The sequence below is a fragment of the Argentina silus genome, assembly GCF_951799395.1.
Source record: "Argentina silus genome assembly, chromosome: X".
Taxonomy (NCBI): Eukaryota; Metazoa; Chordata; class Actinopteri; order Argentiniformes; family Argentinidae; genus Argentina; species Argentina silus.
The window spans coordinates 18,581,977-18,609,301 of NC_139653.1; the positions used below are offsets into that span (position 1 = coordinate 18,581,977).

At 40.7% G+C, this 27,325-nt stretch overlaps 1 protein-coding gene across 2 annotated transcripts; it reads right to left on the reverse strand.

Annotated features, from left to right (window-relative positions):
* Positions 1-1,225: 1,225 nt before the first annotated feature.
* Positions 1,226-25,777, reverse strand: inpp5f (inositol polyphosphate-5-phosphatase F). 2 transcript variants are annotated; one of them, XM_083696144.1, is made up of 21 exons: positions 25,424-25,469; positions 20,702-20,782; positions 20,341-20,515; positions 19,244-19,380; positions 15,756-15,887; positions 15,384-15,551; positions 15,196-15,252; positions 14,532-14,730; positions 11,357-11,536; positions 11,120-11,187; positions 10,892-11,016; positions 10,639-10,716; positions 10,341-10,461; positions 10,106-10,234; positions 6,590-6,707; positions 6,293-6,491; positions 5,628-5,699; positions 5,473-5,546; positions 5,154-5,282; positions 4,933-5,020; positions 1,226-4,777 (listed from the first exon to the last, which is right to left on the reverse strand). In XM_083696144.1, the coding sequence occupies exons 4-21, from the start codon at positions 19,259-19,261 to the stop codon at positions 3,625-3,627; spliced, it is 3,108 nt and encodes a 1,035-aa protein (XP_083552270.1). In that variant the 5' UTR covers positions 19,262-19,380; positions 20,341-20,515; positions 20,702-20,782; positions 25,424-25,469; the 3' UTR covers positions 1,226-3,624. The 2 variants fall into 2 exon arrangements, with proteins under 2 accessions (XP_083552270.1, XP_083552269.1); XM_083696143.1 differs by lacking the exon at positions 20,341-20,515 and having other exon boundaries at positions 25,424-25,777.
* Between the last annotated feature and the right edge of the window lie 1,548 nt (positions 25,778-27,325).

Below are 27,325 nucleotides of genomic sequence, written 5' to 3' on the forward strand. Positions count from 1 at the left end.
AACATCCTGGCATCGACACTTCCTGGAACATAGGGGCTCACTTTTGCATCCATACCTCAATAGTTCTCTGCAAGCTTTGGTAGTGTTTGGTACAGTAAGAGTGTCCACAAAGGTGACCATGTATCATCAGTTTTAGCCCATCCAAATAATTCTAGTCAAGTTGCAGATTGAGGCGCTTGTAGGCTTATTGACCAAATGCTTTATTTGAATGCAGCAGTAGTGCAGCCTGTGCTGGGAGGATATTTTCCATTGTGATTTGTTTTGGGGAAAATAGGTCCTTCCTTACATCCTTGAGTGTTGAGGTTAGTTTTTGTGTAATACAGAACACTTGTATATCTCTCTAGCAATGCAAAATTGGGTGATGCCAGATTGAGGGGTTGAAAAGGTTGATCTTCCATGTCAATGAGGGCAGTCATCGCGTCTGGATATTCTGCCAAAGCAGTCTTTTTGACTTTACCGTGAAATTGTGAATCAGTGGAATCCTTTTAAAGCCTAACTCTTTTGTCTACCAAGCTTTTCACAAATGGTATTGACACAGATCTCCTCATAGTTATTTCCCAAACCAAAAGCAACCCATATGTCCATGATTGGCTATTCTTCTGCACGTCAGAAGAACAAACCAGCAAGTAGGACTATGGTATCTGTATCCACTGTTAAACAGTGCAGGTGCAAATCACTAGTTATCTACAAAAAGGATGGTCAGGTTAATGTAATCTAATGCCTCTGTAATTTGGCTGGTGATGTATTCTGTGGATGGTTGTCTCTGACAAAAGTTTTTATTTCTGAATGGTGAAACAAACATAAGCTTAAAGCTTAAACAAAAGCTGAGAATCTCTATTTTAACCTCATAACGTATTAATTGTTTGATCCAAACTTTTGGAGTATAAATGAAGCCAAATGAAGAAAAAAATGCTTCACTGTCCCATTACTTATGCAGGGTAATGTATCTTTCAGTCCTCCTGGCATGTGCTGCTATGCTACTTTGGATTGACAAATGAGTTACACAGGTGGAAATAAGAATAAATAGGATATTTTAATATTCAATAAAATTTGAGTAAAACATGATAACATGACAGTCAGTTGTTACAGAGGTGAACTACAACCACAGACATTGAGACAACATGGGACTATGCTGGAAAATGTGCTTAAAATGCTGTGCAATCATGTGTTGAGACATCTAGGTCACATGGCAAATGTTATTGTACATTATCTATGAGCAGGATCGTTACTAGTACATATCTGTTAAGTGAAGACAACCATGGATGACAAATGAAAGGTGGTTTCAAAAGCACTTGGTGTAAAAAAAAAAAAAAAAAAAGAATGAAGGACTACGCCTTTTATATGTGAAACAAAACAAAACAAGATACCCCTCTTCCTCCACAACAACCCAATCTCAATGGAATGTTTATATTTAATACATTTGTTGTTCCTTTTTACAGTATGTACCTTCTTCAGGTAAGAATGGTTACTGCTCTGATTTGAGAACTACTCCAGTGCATGCATCCCTGAATAAGACCTAAAAATACAAATAAAAACGTAGCCCTGCTTAAAGCCTTATAATATTACTATTGCGTTACAGCCATAATCTTAAAGCGTTGGCAGTGCCAGACAACATCAGCTGGTCTGGTGTCTCAGGTCAGGTGCCCTCACCAACCAGGATAGGCTACAGTCTCACTGAAATGTTCAACCTAACAATTAATATCCCCCACACTCTATATATGCTGCTGGTAAGCAAACTATCCCACGGAATGCTGCAAAGAGTGAAAATGACACCAGTACAAAAGCACAAGAGTTATAAGGTGACCGAGATCCTGTTTATCTTGGGATATTCCTGCTTGTGGCTATGTTACTCAGAAGAATATTTAGCTCTTTTGGGGCACCAATAGTGTTTAGCAACAGTAATGACTTCCAATGGATGATGCTAAATATAACCATTGCCAAACCAAATGGGAAAAGCACTGCCGGATTCCCAAAACATGTGGTTTGTTCCTAAGGCCAGAGGGAAAGAGCATGAATGAACTGGAAAGACCTGCTGGGCAGAGATCCCTCTGACTGCTCAGAGTTACTGAGTACAGCTACTGTGCATGGGTAAAAACTCTAAAGGCCTACACATGAGCCTTGTCACAGCAACTCACCTAATTTTATGAGGTTTACAGGCCTCCAATAAAATAAACCTTACATAATTACATGATATCTGCTGTACAAAATAATAATATATATATAACATTTCGGAATGTTGTATAATATCTGTCCTGTAATGGAACATGTAATATAGAAGTCTACAGGGGGCGTACAGAAATACCAGCAGCAGATACATAAATGTACACAAAGGGTGAGTCACGCACACGCATACTGTAGTCATCAGAGGAAACTGGAATTCCTTATATTGACTTGCTCATTTCCTGAGCATCCTGTATCACTACACATTTAAAAACATATGACCAGAGGATAGAATATCCCAAGATAAAGCATTACCTTATATACAGTATATATTGTACCCAGATCAAACAAATAATAAAACATTATTTGGAATAAACTTTACTCTAAGGTAGATTTTCCATAAATACCTGATATAAACCATCTCTAACTTCTGTTTCTTTTTAAGGCTTATGCTTGAGTTTCTGGCATTGAAAGCATTGAACAGTGTGTTTTAATTGCTCATTGCATATGTTCTATATGCTACTGTACAGTATTTTTCAAACATGTGACATTGCTATTCTAGACTGAGGGCCTCATAATTCAAATTAATTAAAAACAGGAGTGTTTCTGCCAATGCTTAGTGAATCAAACCCAAATTCCTGTGGTTGTTCACAGTAAGCTATTTCAATTAAATGTTAATATTATTCTTATCAAAGAAAAATGCTCATACCCTTTAATAAATGTTCAGCAGATGTGCAGCTGCCACTCTAGCATTAAAATGATCAAAAGCCAAAGTGTGCTGTACATAAACACCTGTACATAAATATATGCAGGTCAATGGGAAGGTTCTACTAAGGGAACGGATATACATACTGTACTTAGATACAATACTTACATATCAAACAGTATACTCTTACCAAAGTTATTGTATGTTCATTCCTACAATAGTACATTTCTTATAGTGGTAAAGATTAAATTGACAACACTGATATCCATTGAATTATATTATCTGTTTGTTTTCTTATAGGTAAATCTAACATTGAGCTGCCTTTTGAAAATCAAGAGAGAAATTTGGTCTGACTTTCTACCAATGTTCTGAAACAGAACTATAACTAGGCATATGTCACAAATGCCAATTGGTGCACTGCACATGGGATAACATAAATGAGCAATTGAGAACTTGTCTCACAACATGCACTGGATATTACCTGCCGGTTCTAACTCAGTTATTACCAATAGCCTGACATGCAAATGTGGTAAGGAAAATAAATAGAGATTAAGGACACTGCTATATTGAGCTTAGGCGTATACTACACAAGACTGGCTGTAAACATTGGTCAGGTCAAATTCAACTACATGGGAATATAAGAGTGGGATTCTTAGCTGAGTCAGTGGACCCCTTGTGCAAGCTTATGCTACTGCTACGGTACGGGAAGCCACATACTGTACTACTACAAAACCCTGCTAGAGACTACAAGGGAAGTGCTAGATCTGTATGATCCTGGTCTGGCACTGTGTAAACATTGCCTTCAGCTCACTCTCTTGGGTCTCATTGACGGCCTCTGGCTCAGGGCTCTTCTGTACCTTTGCCACAGCAAAATTGATTCCTTGAGTGAGTCCAGCCTGGGTCAGACTGGCCACCTGCACCATGGAGCTCTTGATCTTGGCAAAGGGGGACACCACACGACTGCCATTACTGTCGGCAGGTGAGGGTCCCAGGCTGCCCTCCACCTGAGAACCCAGACTCCTCTGGGAGCCACCGGAGGCTGCTGAGCTGGGCTTTTGGACGGACAAGAGGTTGGGGCCGGAGGCAGTGGCCTGCACGTCCAGCTGGGAAGGTCTGGGGAGCTGCGGCTCCTCTTGCTGGTCTGGGCCAGCTTGCTCCTCTGGGGCTAGAAGGCCCTTGGTATGAAGAGGGACCTGTGGATTATGTGTGGGGACACCAACCACCTGCTCCCCAAAAACCTCAACGGGTTTGGTCTGTGCATCTTGGACAAACTGGTGGCAATAGGCATCAATGGGTGTCCCAAAGTCAATCAGGATGGCCTCCTCAGCCTCTGAGGCGGCCCCTGGGGACTGATCATCAGAACTGGCTTGAGTTTGGCTCTCCTGCTTACTGTCACAGCCAGTGACCCGGATGACAGAGGGGATGTTCAGCTCCACACCGCCGATGGACTGTGAGCGGCTACCTAGCCGCGGAGCTGACGCTACGATGCCACAGCTTGGCAGCACATAATCCACATTCTCCAGAGAGCCGGAGCGCGGGTGCTCATCTGAGTTGCAGGAGTCAGCGTCCGATGAAATCTCAGAGTGCTCATCACAGAGGTCCTTCAGGGCTCCTGTGCTAGGGTTGCCATCTGATGTCTCCAAGCTGCTGTCAGACTTCCAGAGGTTCACGTGCATAGTAGGCTTCAGGAAGTTCACCTTAACGTCAGGTTTGGAGAAGGTGCCAAGCTTCCCCAAGGGTTTAAAGGTGCCCATGTTAACATTAGACTTGGTCTGCTTCACCTTCTGATTGAGGGACGAGAACTTGTTCAAGAGGAAGCTTTTGCCTTGAGCCAGACCAGAGCTGCCCAGGACCTGGTCAGTGTTTTTGGCCTGTATGCCCATGATGTCCTCATGAGGTTTACTATGTCTCCTGAAACAAAATGGCATAGTATTGTGGCCAGAGCTCCTCTCAATGATTACAAATAATGTATGTCTGTTGATAACAACAATAGTGCAAAACTGCAATAACTACAATAAATTAATGTGCTTTAGATCTAGGTTACATGACAATGAATTACAACTCACCTCTCTAGTTTCTTTTCTATCACTTGCAGGTCAAGTCCCATGGCTTGCTTAGTAATGCGAAGCATCTCAGCTATGCACTGTAAGGTGTCTGAAATAGAACAATTCTGACAATTAACATCACAATATGAATTCAGGGTCTTCTTTTTTCTTCTCACAACCAATTTTGGTTCATATTTACTTTATTATTATGCAGACACAGATTTCTAGTAATATTCTCTTACCTTTACCATCATCCTCAGGATTCCGTGTGACTGCCCTCAGTGTGTGGAAATACCCACTCGTCTCCTCATTCTTGTAGTGCAGGCGCATACAGCAGAACTTTGGCTTCCCAAACAAAGTGGGCTCTGGGCCTACAAAAAGAAAACATAAAACATTATTAGCATAAGCTGATCTTTCTATTTGATGACTTCCATTTCTGTATTGTTAAGAATTCTTGTCATGTACTGACATGAAGCACACTGATTTGGTGCTGGTCTACATTAAAGAATCTTTGCTTAGTGGAATAGAAAGTTATGTTCTTCTATGAAACACACTCCTCACCTATTTCAATCTTTTCCAAACCCTGTAAACTGAGGCGCTGGTATTGGTTGACTTTGTCTGCTTCTTCATCATAGCTATAAAGGAGAAAATCCATAAATAAACACAAGTAACCACAACAAACAACAAACAGAGTACTGTATATCAATTTTACTTACTAGGCGACGTAATAAGCACTATTGGATAGCAACAAGAGAACATCCACGTCTTTGTTGGTTGCATCTATAAGGCTGATGAGGAGAAAAAACAGTCATGGTCTTTCCATATAAAACATATTTGGTTGAAGTGAACACTTAAAAGAGCTCATGTCTTAGCATTGGGCTTTGTTGCTGGTTCAGACCAGCACCAGAACACACTCAGCAGGGGGGGATTTTCGTGGGTGGGACACACACATTTTTTACAAATTATATCTATGATTGTGGATAGGCTCTATAACATGTATGCAAAACGATCATCACAAGCTTCGGTGCCTATGACCTTAGACAACATAAATCAAGTGGTTAAGAGGAAAGCATACACTTCCTTATATATTCCATTATAGAGGCATATAATCGTGGGCAGACAGGCACGATACGGTACAATTTGCATATAATGACTAATGAAGAACACTTTTTTGAGTTTTGCCTATGGCCATTTCTGATTAGCATATATTAAGTTACATCAATAATTAGGTACGAGCTCTGTCCACGGACCTAGGCGCCTATGGAGCATCCTTTGAAACTCTTCGAGGCGCAAGACCAATTGGTCCTTCCTCTGCCTCCCCTCAGTGTTCTCCCCAGTGCCGGGGAAACATGCGTCATACTTTGAAACCAAATCCACTAACCTCATGTCACAGTCAATGAGGGCCCAGCCCCCATGAAACTTCTCATCTTCAGGCAGCAACAGCTGCATGTAGGTCTGCAGCAGGAGGCTGACCTGCTCCTGGGCTCCCCTCTGGCTCTCTTTCTCCTTCTCCTCATGCTCCTTCTCCTTGCTGAAGATGGAGTATAGGTCCTCTGTCACAGGCAGGCCCATCATCAGGTCTGCCGGGGAATAACAGGGCTGGTTGATTAGGCATGGGTAATGTTGTTTTGAGATTACACAAATATGGATGAAATGTATGGTATGGATGACCCCTTACCAATGACTGCTTGTCTGTATGCATCCCTGAAGCGGTTCAGGTAATAACGGTTCGCTGAGTTCACACCATCTTTCATCACACCAGCCAGTTTTCTCTCCCCCGTTCTGGTGAAATCTCCCTTTACAGTTAATTGCAGACAAAGTATGTTCATAAACAACCAATATTGCACTGTCCCCAATCCCTCCCAAAAAAGTAACAAAGCTAAAAAGATGATCAGACGTATTCATTATGAAAAATAATGAAAAACAACTGTGAACTTGATTGAAAACTTCCTTGTTTGCAGAATATGTTAAACAAGCAACTATGCAAACACCTTTCAGGTGACCTTTCATGTATGAGAGTTAACAATTGTTACAGTTGTACACTACAGTAGGCAGAACTTAACACACAAACAAGATGGTGATTCCATAGATACTGAGGCAAAAGGTCATTCTATTTATTTGCTTATCTTCACAGGTTGTCATGATTATGCACCCTAATCTAATCTGGAGACATACTGTACTGGACTCTCTTTCCATCCTGCTGATCCACTTTTCTCCTGCATAGTATACTGTATTTCTGAGTCTCTGCATAAGTAATGGAACAGTGAAGCATTTTTCATCTTTTGGCTATATACTCCAAGAAATTGGATTTCAAATCAAACAATTACTATGAGGTTAAAGTATAGATTCTCTGCTTTTATTTGATGGTATTAATGTACATATTGGTGTCACCATTTTGAATGACAAAAGTAATAGGACAGATTCATATAATGTCAAAATTAAGCACTCATTAAGTATTTGGTCGACAATCCTTTGCATGCAATAACTACCTGAAGTGTGTGACCCATTAACCCCACAAGATGCTAATTATCTTTTATTGTGATCCTCTGCCAGGCCTGTATTACAGCCATCTTCAGTTGCTTGTTTTGAGATATTTTTGCATAAAGTCCTATCATCAGGAAATGAAATGCATGTTCAACTGGATTTATATTTAAAGATTGACTTGGCTAGTCAAGAACTTTCCACTTTTTGCCCTGAAAAACTTCCTAGTATGTTTTGGGTCATTGTCTTACTGTATGATGAATCCAATGAAATTTGAGGCATTTGCTTGTACTCAAACAGACAAGATTTTTCTGAACACCTCAGAATGCATTCTGCTGCTGCTGTCAGCAGTTACATCATCAATTAAGTCAAGTTAGCCAGTTCTAGAGGGAGCTTTTCACACCGAAACCATAACTCCACCATGTTTCACAGATGAGGTAGTATGCTGTAAATCTTGGGCAGATACTTTTTTCTCAAAACTTACCTCTTGCAATCACTCTGGTACATGATAATATTCATCTTATCTGTCCACAAGACCTTTTTCCAGACCTCTGCAGGCTTTTTTAGGTGCTTTTTAGCAAAGACCATCCTTTTTGTAGATAACTAGTGGTTTGCACCTTGCAGTGAAGCCTCTGTAGTTCGGCTGGTGATGGTAGTCTCTGACACATTCACGCCTACCTCCAGGAGAGTGTTCATCAGGATGTAGGAAAGTTGTTTTGGGGTTTTTCTTAATTATGGTGAGCATTCTTTGGTCATCCACTGTATAACTGTTCCTTGGTCTTCCTTGGCCTACCAGCCCGGTGTTTTAAAAAAAAGTTGTTCCAAACTTGATGTTGATCTTGGCAAGCCTAAGATTTTGGCTGTTTCTGATAGTTTTCTTCAGATTTAATAATGGCTTCCTTGACTTTCATTGACACCTCTGGTCCTCATGGTAATTGACACCTCTGGTCCAATAGCAGACACCAAAGGCAAACAAGGCAAAAAAGCCTAGAATCAATACTAGACATTGACAGCTCTCTTATGCCTGCACAAATGATGTGACGGAACACACCTGACTAACCAGAAACCCCTGTCAAGCCAATTGTCCCATTATTTTTGCCCTGAAATAGGGGGACTATGTACACTGCTCCAAAAAATTAAGGGAACACTTAATCGTCACAGTGTAACACCAAGTCAGTTAAACTTCAGGGATATCAATCTGCCCATTTAGGAAGCACAAGTGATTGTGAATCAATTTCACCTGCTTTGGTACATATGAAAGTGACAACAGGTGCACTGGAGAGGCAAAAGCAAGACAATACCCAAAAAGGTAATGGTTTTGCATGTGGTGGCCACAGACAATTGCTCTCTCCTTATCCTTCCCGACTGATTCTTCTCTAGTTTTGTGCTCTGCTAGTGTCGTTGTCACTACTGGTAGCATGAGGCGGTACCTGCAGCCCACTCAGGTTGCACAGGTAGTCCAGCTCCTCCAGGACGGCACATCCATACGTGCGGTCGCAAGAAGGTTTGCTGTGTCTCCCAGCACAGTCTCAAGAGCATGGAGGAGATACCAGGAGACCGGACAGGGTCGTAGAAGGGCATCAACACAACAGCAGGACCGGTATCTGCTCCTTTGTGCGAGAAGGAACAGGAGGAGCACTGGCAGAGCCCTACAAAATGACCTCCAGCAAGCTACTGGTGTGCATGTGTCTGACCAAACTGTCAGAAACAGACTCCGGTACCCTGACTGCTGTTAGGTACCGGGATGAGATCCTCAGACCCATTGTCAGACCTTACGCTGGTGCAGTGGGCCCTGGATTCCTCCTAGTGCAGGACAATGCCCGGCCTCATGTGGCCAGAGTGTGTAGGCAGTTCCTGGATGAAGAAGGCATTGATACCATTGAATGGCCCTCTTGTTCCCCTGACCTAAATCCAATTGAGCACCTATGGGACGTTATGTATCAGTGCATCCGACGCCACCAAGTACTGCCACAGACTGTCCAGGAGCTCACTGATGCCCTGATCCAGGTCTGGGAGGAGATCCCCAGGACACCATCCGCCGACTCATCAGGAGCATGCCCAGATGTTGTCGGGAGTGCATACAGGCACGCGGGGGTCATACACACTACTGAATCACATCATGAGTTGCCGTGCTAAAAGTTGGATCAGCCTGTGATTTGAATTTTTTACTTTGATTTTCGGTGTGATTTTGAATCCAGCCCTCAATGGGTTGATGATTTTGGTTTCCATTGACCATTGTTACGTCATTTTGTTCTCAACAAATTATACAATGTACATCAGTACAAGATTTTCAACTTCAATAATTCGTTCATCAAGATCTGATGTGTCCCTTAAGTGTTCCCTTAATTCTTTTGAGCAGTGTATACAAAGTGTTTTCTAAATGGTGAAATCAACATGTACACAAATACCATGAAACAAAAGCTGATCATCTCTACTTTAACCTCATAGTAAGTCTTTTGCACAAAGGACAGTGAGTGGCTATGCACATGGATCAGCTGCTCTGTTTCCACAAAGAAGAGCTAAAAGAAGAACAAATGCTTCACTGTCCCATTACTTACGCAGGGCATTGTAAATGGTATTCAAACAAGACAGCACAACCCAGCCAGTGCAGGCCTCTGGGAAAGAAAGAGGACATGCAGTTGACTGATGCTCCTATTAATCAACATAGAAGCAAGCCTACTTACTATTAGTTTACACAAGCAAATCATTTCACCTTGAGGGCAGCAGTGCCGGCATACTGTCTGCTGATGGTGTCTCCATTGTTGGCCCACATGACCTGATATATCCTGTAACACTTGAGGGGCAGGGGCTGCTCTGGCGGCATCACACCCAATTTCTTCAGCTTAAGAGAGCAGAAAGAAACATTAGGTCACTATGGGCAGTTTGGCAGAACACATTGTTGAAGATGACTTGTCTTGCCACCATTTTTCCAGTGTGAAATATGTCACCTGCTGTTCCATTACTGCACGAGCAATGGCAGCCTGGACCACATTAGTCCTGTCCAAACAATCCATGCAGTTGACCCGGAAAATTCCATCCTGCTGGCAGATGACTCCTGCCTGGTCCACCCTAACAGAGTATAATACACTCATGATGCATTCATGGGGATATGGAGCTTCTGATAATGGGAGGGTACTTTTAATTATTGATTCATTGGGGTTTTTGCTCTCCATAAAAGGAACCTCTAGTGTATATGGTTATATTAGTTATATTCTAATTGAGAGAATTACACACACACACACTTACCAGCCCCATCTCATGTCTGTAATGATGTCAGAGATGGCATCAGTCAGCGTTTGCACATTCTCAAACTTCATACCTCGACTGAGGAGGAGATAGGAAGAAAAAATATGAAACAAATTAAATACATACAGGGAAAATATGAGTATTGTAGTTTAGTTCTTACTTCCTCAAAAACATGGTAGATTCAACCAAATCTATGTTGTTATTAAGAGTGTTTTATTTTTGTGTCAGTAATATTGTGATTTTTGTGTCTTACCAGTGCTCATGAAAGTCAAAAGAGACATATGTGAGGTTAGGATTGTTGTACAGAAGAACTTGTTTGAGATATGCATCGCCAATCAACTTCTCACGTCCACTTTGGTCCACCAAGTTAATAATGACCTGTCAAGTAAAGAAAAACTGTTATAGTGCATAATGTAATATTTATTCCTATAATACTCTCCAATAAAAGTAACAGCATGGCTATACTGCTGATGCATCTCACCTGCTTCTTGTAAAGATTAAGCTGTTCGTCGAAGTGAGCAGCAAAGAAAGGAATGGTCTCCTTCTCTCCTGGAACATCAGACAGTATTGTGATAAAAAGAAACATCACTTTCATATAAATGAAGGCGAAAAAATTGTGATATTGAATACGCTAACTATTGGTCTAGAAAGTGTACATCATGGTGATGGGGGTCATCATTTCCAAGGCAGTATGGTGGATCATATGGATCCTACTGACCTTTCTCCAGATGCGGCCTGGGGTTGTAGCGATACCCTGCCTGGCTCCAGAAGACAGGCACTGAGCCACGGGTTTGCACAAAAGACAGTGAGTGGCTATGCACATGGATCAGCTGTTCTGTTTCCACAAAGTTAGCCACATGGCCGTCTGTGTCCACCCCTCTGCGTTTGTACCGCATCCCTTTGGGAATAATTACATGTGATCATTTGCCCTGAAAACAACAGGGGTTTAAAGGTCCAGTATGTAGATTTGAGCCTAAAAATAGTTCTAAATGGCCATGATAAATCAGTAGCGATCAAGGAATTAGATCACTTCATAAAGAATGTTGAGTGAAGAGTGCTGTTTTGGTCCAAACAAAGCTCTTTCTATAATCTGATGTTGAGGTCAAGCACCGGCCTTTACATACCTTTTAAACATTTAATTTGTTTAAAGACCCCCTCCAGAGGGGTGAAAATGGTTGTGTGTTATGTGGTATACCTGGCAATCTGAACTTTTCAGGTAAATCACCACTCTAATGAATATGCAAGACAGTGGCCAGCAACGACCAACCCATCCGTGGTCAGTGGAACAATGGTCAATAGCAACAGAGCGGCTCCAAACCAACAGCATTGATGTTGACTTTAATTAATAAAACTTCCCACCTCTATTATGCTGCCCGTTAGTTTTTTTGTTTTTGTTTTTATTTATTTTTTTACATTTTAGCATTGTTAGAATTTCAAAATTACAAATAGACCACCAATTTACCGCCATCTACAATACTGATTCCCTCCCCCCCCCTCCCCCCCCCCCCCCCCCCAAGTGAAATTGGTCTCTCCTCAGTGATTATAATACCATCGAAACTCACATCAGAACCGTGAAAAAAAAAACATTGTACCAAACAAGGCAGGAAGAGTGTCTGACTAATAGGCTACTATTTAGGAGGACATAGGGAGATAAGGGCACCTTCTCCCAACTTTGGCCAGGCCCCGCAACAAAATTCTATTTGACATAAACATACCCTCGCACAGTACTCAACTCAAAACCGACCTGGCCTGTAGCCTATCAATTCTCAGAAGTTTGAGCCGACCCAAACATTGTTGTTGAAGTGTTGGAGCAGAAGGACCAGGAGGAGGATAAACATGGATGAACAAACACGGAGGCCATTGCGTGAAGACACATAGCCTGAGGGTACAGTAGTGTCCAATATTATCAACAAATAACTTCTCTGCTATGTATTTATCTATTCCTAGTCATTATTGCCTCACATTATTTTGTGCTTGTTTGCACTTGTTATCAAGCATTATTGGCGCTTCTATTTGTACCCTGGTCAGGTGAACTTGTGGGTTGAGGTAGAAAGCGTTTGGGCTTCCTTTTATAAAACAAAGCAATTACTGCGACCAATAACTGATTACTGCAATTATTGTGATCAACATATCCTTTTGGCTATATGCAGCATGTAGAGAGCTGCATGTAAAGGATGGCTACATATCGTTCTCCTCTTTCCCCTGTTCTGCATGGAGAGCGGCAGACATGGGACAGATTTGTTCCATCATTGCTAAAATGTATTTTCTCTCCCACAAAGCTGTAGCTTTTTTGCTTGGTGAAAGAATAATAGGGCAACATTATACCTCTGTTTCCTAATCAATAGATTTCCTGTTACCCTATAAAATGCATTTTGACTATGTAAACATACACTCACCGGCCACGTTATTAGGTACACCTGTTCAACTGCTCGTTAACACAAATATCTAATCAGCCAATCACATGTTAGCAACTCAATGCATTTAGGCATGTAGACATGGTCAGGACGACCTGCTGAAGTTCAAACCGAGCATCAGAATGGGGAAGAAAGGTGATTTAAGTGACTTTGAACGTGGCATGGTTGTTGGTGCCAGACGGGTTGGTCTGAGTATTTCAGAAACTGCTGATCTACTGGGATTTTCACGCACAACCATCTCTAGGGTTTACAGAGAATGGTCCGAAAAAGAGAAAATATCCAGTGAGCGGCAGTTCCTGGGCGAAAATGCCTTGTTGATGCCAGAGGTCAGAGGAGAATGGCCAGACTGGTTCAAGATGATAGAAAGGCAACAGTAACTCAAATAACCACTCGTTACAACCAAGGTATGCAGAAGACCATCTCTGAACGCACAACACATCAAACCTTGAAGCAAATGGGCTACAGCAGCAGAAGACCACACCATGTGCCACTCCTGTCAGCTAAGAACAGGAAACTGAGGCTACAATTCGCACAGGCTCACCAAAATTGGACAATTGTCCAATGGTGGTGTGCTTTACACGACTCTAGCCGACGCTTGGCATTGCGCATGGTGATGTTAGGCATGTGTGTGACTGCTCAGCCATGGAAACCCATTTTATGAAGCTCCTGACGAATAGTTATTGTGCTGACGTTGCTTCCAGAGGCAGTTTGGAACTTGGTAGTGAGTGTTGCAACCGAGGACAGATGGTTTTTACGCGCTACGCGTTTCAGGACTCGGTGGTCCCATTCTGTGAGCTTGTGTGGCCTACCACTTCATGGCTGAGCTGTTGTTGCTCCTAGACGTTTCCACTTCACAATAACAGCACTTACAGTTGACTGGGGAAGCTCTGGCAGGGCAGAAATTTGACGAACGGACGTTGGAAAGGTGGCATCCTATGATAGTGCCACGTTGACGGACAAAAAACCGTCTGTCCTCGGAGCTCTTCAGTACCACACATTCTACTGCCAATGTTTGTCTATGGAGACTGCATGGCTGTACACTTGCTTTTATGCACCGATTAGCAATTGGTGTGGCTGAAATAGCCGAACCCACGAATTAGAAGGGGTGTTCACATACTTTTGGCTATGTAGTGCATCTCTCCAATTTTAAGAATTTTGACTTTGGGTCTAAATATATTTTTTTTTAACAAAATTGCTTATTTCGGACCAAAATGGTTTTATGTTGATATACTTAAAACATCTATTTTCAGCTTAAAATGTTTGATTTTCACTGGAGGGGGTCTATAAAAGGACATGCACTTATTTGCCGCTATTCAGTGGGGCCAAAGAGGGCAAAACAACATGCTTCATTTTAAATGTTCACTTCAATAAGAACAAGTAGCAGTTTGTGTTGATTGTTGATTGTTAATCAAGGTTACCCAAATGGAACAGAGAATTTTGAAAGTATGACCTCTAGCTGCCCCTTGTTGTGTGCTGTACCTGCCCGGTGGCGGCTGCGTCGAGAGATAAGGGCCACAGTGAAGCGGGGGTGGATGTCGTCCACACAGGTGAGCTCCTGCAACGGGGTGTCAGGGCTGCTCCTCTCCTCATCAGAGTTCTCGTTATAATTCACCACCAGCTCCTCCACCTGAACAAAGCCCTGGATGATGGGCATCACCCAGAAGTCAACCTCTGGAACCTGTAACATAACAAACATTTTTTACATCTTAACCTTCAGATGTTAATAATGGGTGAATACAAAGTTCTAAATCGATTTTGACATAGATTGAGTAGGGGAGCACATGACTATCCACTGAGTATCAAATCACTTCAGTGTTACCAGTTGCCAACTATTTCCCTGTAATAACATTTGCAGAACATTTCGAATACTCTTCAGATAGAGCTCTGTCACGTGCTGGAATGTGTAACTGCCACGCTAACGTGCCATGACCATCTGCACTCCTATGCCTGACTGCTCACACATTAACACTGACAAAGTCCTATGATTATTTAGATTTTCACATCTAGTGTGGCAAAGGCATAGCTAATCTATTGTGTCAGAAACATCAACATGAAAGTATCTATTGCAGAAATATAAAAGTATCCATTGCTGACAAAACATTCATGAAAGTAATTTACATGTTTTATAATGATCATCAATTACCTGCAGGTCGATAAGCTCCTGGATCATGTGTTTGTTCCAGAAGAATCGGTCATCAACCTTTAAATGGAAAACAACTACAATCAGTCAAATATGCACAATGCCTTTATTCAGCGTATACAAGCTCAGTGAAACCTCTGATCTCAGACAGGATATGTGTATTAAAAGTCCTCTGACTAAAGGCCGCTAACCTGTTTCCATAGGGGCAAGTTGGATCTGTCTGCATCACCCTGACGCTGCACAGTGTTTGTGAGGTCATAGGTCATGCTGTAGTAGAAGGAATCTGAGTCCATGAATATCTTGTACAGCTCATCGAGCAGCCGCCTCTCAAGACGTTCCTTTTCTTTGTTTTCCTTGACCTGGAAAGCAGGGGAATACTGGGTGGGTATGGACAAAGACGGTATTAAAATGACAAAGAAAAGTGGGAGCCCTGACAACTTAATTTATTGTTAGTGCACGCATTACAAAAAAAGTAAAAATTAGAAACTAAATCAATTTCACCAATTCTGAAATCTCCAAGAGGCAAAGAAGAGAATGATATATGAATACTGCAAATTCTCTACCTTTTTCTTATTAATGGGCTGGGCAACATTGGACTTGATCTGACTCAAAGTTTTCAGCAGAAATTTGGACTCGTCAGGAGACTGCGCAAGTTTTTCTGGTTTGTCGATTCCAAAGTGATGCTTCTTACAAAGCTGAAAGAGAAGAGCAGTAAATTGGTATACAAATGTTATATTGTTGAAATATCAGCCTCATCCTCCCCTTTAATGTGTGAAAAAGGATTTATTTTTGTATTAATTATTGGAAATGTGTTACTCATTCCCTTCTTCTCACTTTTCCCTGCATTCAGAAATGTCACAATCAATTGAATTCAATTTGCAATTCTGCTTTATCTTTTAGTCAAAATTCAACTCCCTATTCTTGAACTGCATTCTGAATTGACCCCAATCCAGCTACCAGTATGGCTGGTCCTCATCAAGTTTAGTTAATGATAAAGGTTTTCCATATATATTCCTTTTTTCATACAAGGAATGATTAACAATAAACCTTGGTAACAATCTTGTGGATGTGTCTATGAGATTCACTACAATTAATCAGGAGGGTCTGTCATTCCAATTTGATTTCTAGAAAGAATAAGGCTAGGGCCCATGTCAGTTCACAGCTACTCGCTACTTACAAACAGTCAACAATATCTACCAGTCAACAAAATCAAAACTATTGTTTTAAAAAAGGAAAGGAAATCTACAGTTACATACAGCTGTAAAGAACATGTATGTCATGGCAGTCTTGAGTTTCCAATCATTTCTACAACTCCTATTTTTCTGTGATGGATTGATTGGAGCACATACTTCTTCGTCACAAAAAACATTCATGATGTTTGGTTCTTTTATGAATTTATTATGGGTCTTCTGAAAATGTGACAAAATCTGCTGGGTCAAAAATATACATGGTTAAAAGTCCCTTGGCCAATTAGACGCTTTTGGTAGCCATCCACAAGCTTCTAGCAAGCTTCTGATTGAATCTTTGACCACTCCTCTTGACAGAATCGGTGCAGTTCAACTAAATTCGTTGGCTTTCTGACACGGACTTGTTTCTTCAGCACACTCCACATGTTCTCAATGGGGTTAAAGTCAGGACTTTGTGAAGGCCATTCTAAGACCTTAATTCTAGCCTGATTTAGCCATTACTTTACCATGTTTGATGTGTGTTTGGGGTCATTGTCCTGTTGGAACACCCAACTACGTCCAAGACCCAACCTTCTGGCTGATAATTTTAGGTTTTCCTGAAGAATTTGGTGGTAATCCTCCTTCATTATTCCATTTACTTTCTGTAAAGCACCAGTTCCACTGGCAGCAAAACAGGCCCAGAGCATAATACTATCACCACCATGCTTGACGGTAGGTATGGTGTTCTTGGGGTGAAAGGCCTCACCTTCTCTCCTCCAAACATATTTTTGGTCATTGTGGCCAAATAGCTCAATTTTTGTTTCATCTGACCACAGAACTTTCCTCCAGAAGGCCTTTTCTTTGTCCATGTGATCAGCAGCAAACTTCAGTCAAGCCTTAAGGTGCCACTTCTGGAGCAACGGCTTCCTTCTTGCACGGCAGCCTCTCAGCCCATGGCGATGTAAAACACGCTTGACTGTGGACACCGACACCTGTGTTCCAGCAGCTTCTAATTCATGGCAGACCTGCTTTTTGGTGGTTCTTGGTTGACTCTTGACCATCCTGACCAATTTTCTCTCAGCAGCAGGTGATAGCTTGCGTTTTCTCTCTGATCGAACTGTGCCATGCATTTTATACTTACAAACAATTGTATGCACAGTTGATCTTGGGACCTGTAGCTGCTTTGAAATGGCTCCAAGTGACTTTTCTGACTTGTTCAAGTCAATGATGCTCTTTTTCAGATCCGTGCTGAGCTCCTGAGACTTTCCCATTGTAGCGTTTTTGGCTGAGTGTAATGAATGTATCAAACGAGCCCTATTTAAATGGGCTGAAATAAGTCACCAGCTGTAGTCAATCATAATCACTCATAAGAAGTCATGCCAAAAAGCAAATTTGATTGACACAACTTTCTACATCACCAAAATTGATAATTCAAGGTGCTGTATGTATATTTTTGACCCAGCAGATTTTGTCACATTTTCAGAAGACCCATAATAAATTCATAAAAGAACCAAACTTCATGAATGTTTTTTGTGACAAAGAAGTATGTGCTCCAATCAATCCATCACAGAAAAATAAGAGTTGTAGAAATGATTGGAAACTCAAGACTGCCATGACATACATGTTCTTTACAAGTGTATGTAAACTTCTGACCACAACTGTAACTTCACTGGGCTACTGGACTCCTATCCTACTAGACAGTGCAGAATAATCATTCTTGTCATACTTGATAAATGATTATCCAACACATCTGTTCATTGGAAATGTTTCACTTACTTGCAAATCATCTCTGTCAATCCATAAGGCTCATCTGAAAGACTGAAATCTTAGTAATCCTGATTTCTCCGAGATCACTTGGCAACAGAGCTCTGAAGCGTGCTGTTAGAACGTAGTTTGCTGAACTTACTTCCAGTTTAAGCCTAAAATCCACATACATTTTTACCAACGGGATGTTTTCAAACAGCTAATATAAGTGTTGTGTAACATAGGCTTTGATATACTAGTGTTTGATTAGTATGTAAGTTGGCTTTCTCTAGTCTCTAAGTTAGCTTATTGTTTCTTAAGGTTTTAATGAGAGACAAAGTAATTGAGAAATGGTTACCAGAACCAAACGTTAGTTGCTGCTACACTATGTGCAACACTAAGCTTATATTAGCTATTTGAAGAAGTCCCAATGGGAAAAATGTATGCAGATTTTCAGCTTGAATTGGAAGTAAATTCACAGACTACATTTTCACAAAACCACTTCACCTCTATACAAACTCCCTGTTATTTCTCTCTTAATATGAGTGATTGAAACATAAAACCATGTTGCAGCCAATTTGAAAAACATCCTGAGAGTTACTCATACAGTGAAAGGTCCCAGAAAATGTGCCAATTAAAATCATCAAAACAGTGTAAAGATCATCAGAGAACTGAAATGCAATAACACAAATAAAAGCAAAAATGAAGGGTGAAGCAAATCACACGCATGTAGCCTAGATACATGAAGAAGAATACAATATGACAAGCGTGAAATAATCATCCTTAGTAGCTCTTCTGCCAGTGCTCTTGTTTTTGCAGAAGTTGCACAAAATGAAAACCTCTTCAGCTAACTCCATGTTTTCAATGCCATCATTTCACAGGTGAGCAGTGTGCATTCAATTATATGGTTGTAATCTGCACATGCTACATTATCTGCTCTAGCATGATGACTGTGACAATGTGATGTATCCCCTGGCTTTTATGTTGTGTGTACATTTGTTGTATGGTTATTATTGTTTCATTGTTGCTTTTTACCCTGTACTGCACTAGAAATTTCCCTTTTGGGACAATAAAGATATTGATTGATTCTTGAGTGCTCTTAATTGTTCTCAGATACAACAGACCTCATTACAGCCACTCACCTCAAGCTCAAGATCCATGGGCTCTTCCTCAGACAGAGGAATGACAGCTATCTTCGTGATCTTGTATACTTTGTGGTCGCCTGGCAATTGTCCAACCAGCGCTTTCTGGCGAATCAGTATAAGACCCAGAGGAAGATCTGCCAACAGGAAGGGGGAAGGGATGCGTCATAGGCACACAATTCCAAACATTCCACAAGGTGTGACTTCATCAGCTATTCTCTCAATACCTCAGCCTGTGGTCTTCTGCTGTGCTTAAAGAAAGCATCTGGCAAATTGAAATTTCAGCAATAACAATTCATTTGAATAAGCAGAATGGGAATATAGGCCAACTGTACTGCATTTGTTTTGCAAATGTACAAAACATGTGCATCTGCGGCACAGGCTACAGCTGAACCCTCTGACTAAACACAAACACACAATGACTTTTTATCATCCCATAATTATTGCAATTCCAACTGAAACTGACATTTATTTGCTTATCTGCAAGACTTTCTTCTCTGAGTCATCAACTGACTAACCTTTTCAGTCATTTCTCAGTACTTTTTCCTTAATTATTTCACTCACTTGCATGAATGGGAAAAAATACAGCATTAACAACAGGATCCATGGAAAACATGGATATGTTATAACAATAAGGTTGTTTTTGTCCAAAGTGGAAAATATGACCAGGTATTTTTAAGAGCAATATTAGTTTGAAAGCTATAAATAGCGAATGCTAATGATGACAGAATAAAAGGCTATACTTTCCAAAAGATTGCCATCTTGTGCAACAGTCCGACAACGTGAGACAATAATCTAGCCTAGGCTATATCAGCATGTTAAGTCATGTTTTATATCCCATTGCTTCATGTTGGTTGCCTTGGCTGGATCATATTCAAAATGCTGCTACATTCTGAATGCTGCTTAGGAAAATCTTGTGTAATGGAAAGGTTCTGTATTAATTTCCACTTAACAGAGAATCTGCATCTGCATACATGTATTTGAAAACATTTTGAGTGTTGCAACATTGGCCTTGTCTGTCAGAATTGTCAATCAGACTTCTGTTATCCTAACATGATGATCAGATCACAATCCGAACACAGTATGTGTGTCCACACCTGGTATTAACGTCTCTTAACAGTCTCCCATGCCCACATTGTGTTCGCATCTTCTCTCCCCTCGCTGTATTTAACAGGCTCCGCTTTCTGTAGCCGGATTGTTTCCAGACTATGCAGAAATCGTAACACAATGCGTCCTTGTCCACTTCGTGAGATGGTCAGCCAGATCTGAACACTATCAGACCACAATCAAACCACAATCCTTGTATTTGGATAACAGAAGTCTAATGAATTAAGTAGACGAGGCAATTAGACTTGTCCCACATAATACACCACACAAGGACATCAGAAAATACACTGATACAGTACAGTACATCATCTCACCGGTGCTTGTAAAGCAGGACTACATCATTTCACTTACCTGTGTGAAGCTGTATTTTCCCGATGACACCCTCAACCAGACCCAAGCACACTGGGTTCCAGGCTAACAACAGGTCTGTTGCTGAGATGGGAAGAAGAAAACTCTTCACACATAATACCAACTTTTGTTGAGTGAGACATCCATGCAAATTCTAGGCCTATGACCCAAACATGAACACTAAGATGAAGCTATGATTGTAGTGTCAGCCTCAGTTAATATTATGCTACATTCTAAACATTATGGGTATGGGGAGTACCTCCTGCACCCTCCATGGTAGGTTTGGACTGAAGGACATTGACATTCTTTTTGGGATCATAGAGTATCAACTTGCATGCATACACTCCAGGTGGTGCACTTGTCATCCAGCACTCAAGGCATCAACACATTCTTCTGCTCAAGCAGGAAAGAGTGAATGAACATCTATATGCCTTTTAAGCAGAGGTAAAATTAAAAAATTAAAAAAATTAAAAAGATAGAGGATCAAGATAAAAAAATTACTCTAGCCCATGATTGTCCAATTAATAAAAGTGTATGCTAACTTAAACAATTTAAAAGCAGGGCTTAATGTCAAGGGTGTGTCTAATGTGGAGAAAGAGTGGAGCCATGAACAGGCAAAAAAGAGGGTGGAGAGCCTCTAGGCAGGGCCATTCACTACTCTTCCTGTTCCTGGGAACTGCATGTACAGGCCTTGTTTTTTGAGCCCTGGCAAGAAGGGGGGACAGACATGACTTGAAAATATACAGGTAGCAATAAAGGACCGCCTATATACAGTAGGCCTAAGCTATAGCCTATATGTTTTGTCTGTTAGTGTTACAGATATACTGCTGTACATTCTGAAGTAACCAAACCAGTTTTTGGGGAAAATGTGAAATATCATGGAAATTCCATGCTGTGCTAGTGTCAACAAGCCGAATGTGGAGTGGAAACCCTTTTACAATTTAATAATGAAACAGTGGTGCAACCCAAACCTGTTCAGGCTGGCTGCACACCCATGTGACTTCAGCCAGCCGACAGGTAGCCTACTCATTCACATCCACAGTGGAGAGAAAGAGGTCAGACACTGCCAGCAGTAAACGGCATTTCCACGGTAACAGAATGACCCTGGGACTCGATTTTTCACTTTTAAATGTATGCCAAACAAAAACTCTCCATAGAGTTTAACAAACTATACAACTCAAAGGACAAGGACTACTTCTTACAATTCCAACTGAAAATTTAAAATTTAAAAGAATGACCCTAAAATCTCCCTGGGTTTTTTATGTAACCACGTTTCCCCAAAACGTATAAATATCTGCTCCAAATTAAGATTCAAATATGTCTGCGGAAATAGTGGGGTGTTCGCTCTACACTCCGGAACTTACTATGAGGTTAAAGTAGATTCTCAGTTTTTATTTGATTGTATTTGTGTGTACATATTGGTTTTACTGAACAGAAAACATTTTATGCATAGTCCCCTATTTTAAGGTACCCAAAAGTAACGGGACAATTGGATTGACAGGTGTTTCTGGTAAGTCAGGTATGTTCCGTCGCATAATTTGTGCTGTCAATGTCTAGTATTGATTCTAGGCTTTGCATTTGTCATTGGAATTTAATATTGGTACCAAAGAGGTGTTAATGAAAGTCAAGGAAGCCATTATTAGGCTGAAAAATCAGAAACATATCCAAAACCTTAGGCTTGCCATCAGTTTGGACAACATTATTAAAAAGAGAAAAAAAAGCACTGGTGAGCTCAGCATTCTCAAACGGGCTGGTAGGCCAAGGCAGACTTCTACACTGGATGACCAAGAATGCTCACCATAATTAAGAAAACCCCCAAAACAATTGTCCCACAGATCAGGAACACTCTCCAGGAGGTAGGCATGAATGTGACAGAGACTACCATCTGCAGAATACTTCACCAGCCAAACTACAGATGCTTCACTGCGCGGTACAGACCACTAGTTACCCTCAAAAAGGATGGTCAGGTTACAGTTTGCTAAAAAGTACCTAAAACGCCTGCTGAGCTCTGAAAGAAGGTCTTGTGGACAGATAAGATGAATATTACCAATGTTCCAAAGTGATTGCAAGAAAAATTTGGAGAAAAAAGGTTCTGCCCAAGATTTACAGCATAACACCTCATCTGTGAAACATGGTGCAGGGGGTGTTTGGGCATGTAGAGTGCACTTCAGTAAGTACTCACCCCTCTGGACTTTTTCCACATTTTGTTGTGTTACAACCTGACTTCAATATAGATTTAATAGATGTTTTAAAATCTGATCTACACAAAATACCCTATAATATCAAAATACCCTATAAAGTGGAAATTTAGAAATGTTTACAAATTAATTAAAAATGAAAGGCTGAAATGTCTTGAGTTAATAAGTATTCACCCTCCTTTGCTATGACACTTAAAATGTGCTCAAACGCAAAAATGTTGTCATCGTCACTCAATAAGTTGTATGTCATTATTCTCAATGGCAGTTACTTGTGCAACTGTACATATTTCTGTGATTCGTTGACTTTGCTTTCTCCACTGCACTCAACAACAATGAAGTCTCCATTTGGAGCATGAGATGAGGATGCTGATGCGGTGTGGATGATGAGGATGATGATACAGTGGTTTGTAACTACTACTGTATGATTTTGCACTGTTTTTCAGCTGTCCCCTAAAGGGTTCTCCCACAGGGATAGCCCAAGAACCCTTTTAGGATCTGTACAACTTGTACAATAAGTGAATGTAGCTAATTCAATGAGTAATTTTGTTACCGATTTGATTTGGTCATTCTGTTACCGATTTCGTAACAGAATGACCAGTTTTAATCACTTATTTATAGAGCCTGACCAATGCTTGATTCTTAGGTCCATTTATTGGTTTATGCCAATTTATGGGGAAAAATTCACTGACAACTGATATATCTGCCAATATACTTTTTTGGTTTCCATAAGAAAACATTGGCAAAAAAAGATGCTCTTAATGGCAAAAATCAATCTCTTAATAATGACCTGAAATGATCTCCATTGATAAATGGAACAACATTTATTCATTTTATGTGCACAGTTACTTGTACTATGCCAAATTAGAATTTCACATATTCAGTGCACTGCATATTGATATCAGTGATTTGCTGTTAAATCTAACTTGTTGTGACACAGATTAATCATCCACTGATTGTCTTTTGTTCTACTCAGTTATATTTAATGTACAAAAACATACAAAATGCACTGTGAAAAGCACTCTTAAAACATACTGTTCACACATTCTGGTTGCCAACCACTGTCATTTCCAGTAATGGTTTATTCCAGCCCTCTCCCTCACCAAGACAAACTTCATCAAAGTGGTCAATTCTGCTCTCTTCACAAGAGTAAACAAACCTGTGTTGTGCAGTCCACGCTGATACAGTTGATTGGAACTACACACCCAAGCTGCTTGTGTTGTGACAAAACTTAGCTAGAACATTTGACTCTGAAATTCATGGATACAAGCTAGCCATGTTAACTGATGAAATAAATTATTGGTGAATAATATCTTACTGTGTGACTCCTTATGCCGAATAACTCTCTTGTTCAGTCAACATCCTTTTAGTTAGCAACTGTGTTAATTGACTGCAGTCCAAGGAGCGACCGTTACTTTGCTAAATTCAGCCACTTCAGTAGGCACTCTAGTAACACCACAAAACAAGTTATTCATTGATACAAATCTGGAAAAACCCAATTACATACTTTCTATAAATTTTGGATATGAGGTACTGTATCGATGCATTATCGGAGGAATATGTGCAAATACAGATATTTCTGGAAACGGCCAATGATATCTGTGCTCCGATATATCATTCGGGCTCTACTTACTAATTCATAAATCGATATCAGTAAAAACACTATAAGTGTTTGGTAGGCCTATACTTCTTACTTTTATTAACTTTCATTATCCTCGCTCTTCATGAGGCATGACCCGGAGGCTGGGAATGATTCTTAAACTTACAGAACCAAACCAATTCCTTAAAAGGAAATATAAGTGTTGATATAAGTTGACCGGAGTTTATACTTGAAGATTAATAAGGTTTGAATAAGGTCTGGAAGATGTCTTAGACACGTTCCCATATGTTTGACTACAAGTCAAAACCTTTTCTTATCCCTATTCTTATGATGGAGGATAGTTGAGAGAAAGGTATTTCTCACTTAATTTCCCCAAAATATGGACTCTTAGCTGTCATTTGACACCTCATTTTAAATACTCTGATGAATTTAACAATTTTGGGTCCTTTTTACATAGAACTGCCCTAAAACATACTACAAGTCAGTGTGGTGTGGGGCGTGTAGGCTACACAAGAAGTGGAGTGTATGGTTGTAGAGACACATCAGTAGACTTAGTTAAAGTCTCACTCATTCTGCATAATGGGTAACAATGTTAAAACATGTTAACAATGGGGCAATAACATTTTCACATGCAAACACATGATTGATTCTATGACATCTGTAGTGCTCAAGGGGGAATGACATTAGGCCTTCTTTGTCCCATAATTTAATGTTAGCTACATCATGTGTTTAAGTCTCCTTTGACAACACTTATGATATAAGGTAACACAATTGTCATATCATAATCAAGGGGTATAAGTTAGCTGACTATATACATTTATTCGGCACTGGCTAGCTCACGTGTCTGGCACTGCACGTTTCTGGTAGGGTAGGATAACATTCTACAATGAATGTTATTCAGAAATGTAGCAACAAATCAATTTTGCCTACCAGGTCTGACGTTCATGGTCCCATCTTTTCGGTTGCACCAGAGGGCATGGTCGCCACTCTGGAGAATATAATGATCTTTGGCTTGAAACAGCTCCATTTGGATGTATTATGTCAAAGCATGTAAATATTAACTAGTCCAAACCGGGTGGGTAGCTAACTATGGTTTAATTTGGCTAGCTATCTATGACGTGCTAGAAACTAGCTAGCTAACGTTTGCCTTGGTTGTTCCACGTCTATTTCTATCTAGGCATATGATATAGTGAATCCAGTAGGATTTGCAGTCATCATCATCAGCTATTCCATCCCAAAGACATGTCGTTGCAACAGAGGCAGAGCGAGAAACTAGTGAAAATGTCGCTGGTTATTCATCTCCAGTTTGACGATAGACCGACTATCAATTTCCTGCAGAAACATTTACATGTGACTTCACCCGTCATCCAATGAAAATGTAGTGTTTGAAGGACCATGTCATAGGTACTCACGCCGGAAGCTTTTGAATCCCGGAAATCTAAATAAATAAGCCACGACCCTCTACTGTGGTACGGAAATTGAGGCTGTGTTCCAAAATGCGTTCTTGCACTCTATCTAGAGCATGGCCGCATCCGGACCAAACGGAAAGTCAATACGGACCCAGCCCATACCTCGTGTTATGAATACAATACGTTATGAAGTGTAACTAACGTTTTCTATTTTGAAATATATTTTTTACTGATCAATAAATTGTTAGTGACGTTGAATATACAGTGTAGCTGGAGATCATTATCAGCGATCCTGTCACCAGATGAATGTGTTTTTAATATGGCTTATTTCCCTATCGTTGACATCGTTGTCATGGTGACGTTAACTGCTGGAGAGAGTGTTGTTGCTGCTGAGTTCACGCATTAACGTTACACTGGAGAATTTGCTATCAGCTCCTAAATCGCAGATACAGAATGTGTCTCGTTTTATCTAGTACACAATTAATACAAATAGTGTAAATGTAGTTGTAAGAATATGTCTGAGTCAGAAATAAATATGGATAGCTGTCTGAGCTGTGCCTGCCTCGGTTTCGTGCTGTCCCAATCACAAGAGATGTGACGTTAATTAATTGCGGTAGGCAGAGTAGGGCGGTTCTTCGCAGAACATTCCGTCGCCAATGAGGTGAAGATGTCGTTGTCAAAATTTACAAAGAAAAGAAAAGTTGACCAAGAACACAGAGTATTCAAAGAGAAGTGGACAGAACAGCAGTATCCACAGAACACAGAGTTGAGGATGACAAAACTTAGACAGTTGAAGTTTTTCTATGAATCAACAAACAAATAGTTTATGAGATCTATGACACAGCAAGAGAAAGCAACTGAAGCCTCTTTCCAAGTGGCCTGGGTGCTGGGCAAGAACAAAAAGCCCTTCTCTGATGCAGAGGTAGTTAAGGAGTGTTTGTGATGGGATAGTTGAGGTTATGTTTGAGGGAAAGGAGAAACAGGAGATGTCAGAGAAACTCAAGCAAATACCATTATCCAACTGCACTTCGTCCAGGAGAAGAGTTACTTGCTGATGACCTAGTAAAGCAGTTAACTGATGATATCAAGAACGCACAGTGCATTTCACTTGCTGTGGATGAGTCAATAGACAGCACTGACAAAGCCCAGCTGTGTCTTCATCAGATATTTCAGCAAGGTAAAGGGAGAATTCTGTGAAAACTTACTGGGCCTGACCCCACTCCATGGCCACACTAGAGGAGAGGACATTTATGAAGCCATTATGCAGATGCTTTATGAAAGGGGAATTGACATCAAGACTGTTGTGTCCATTGCAACTGACGCTTTGACTGCTTCAATGTAGGTAGGCAAGTGCTGCTCTGCATGAGAAATGCTGCATCTCTGCAGACAGAACTGATTGACCTGCAGGAGAATGTGGCTTTGA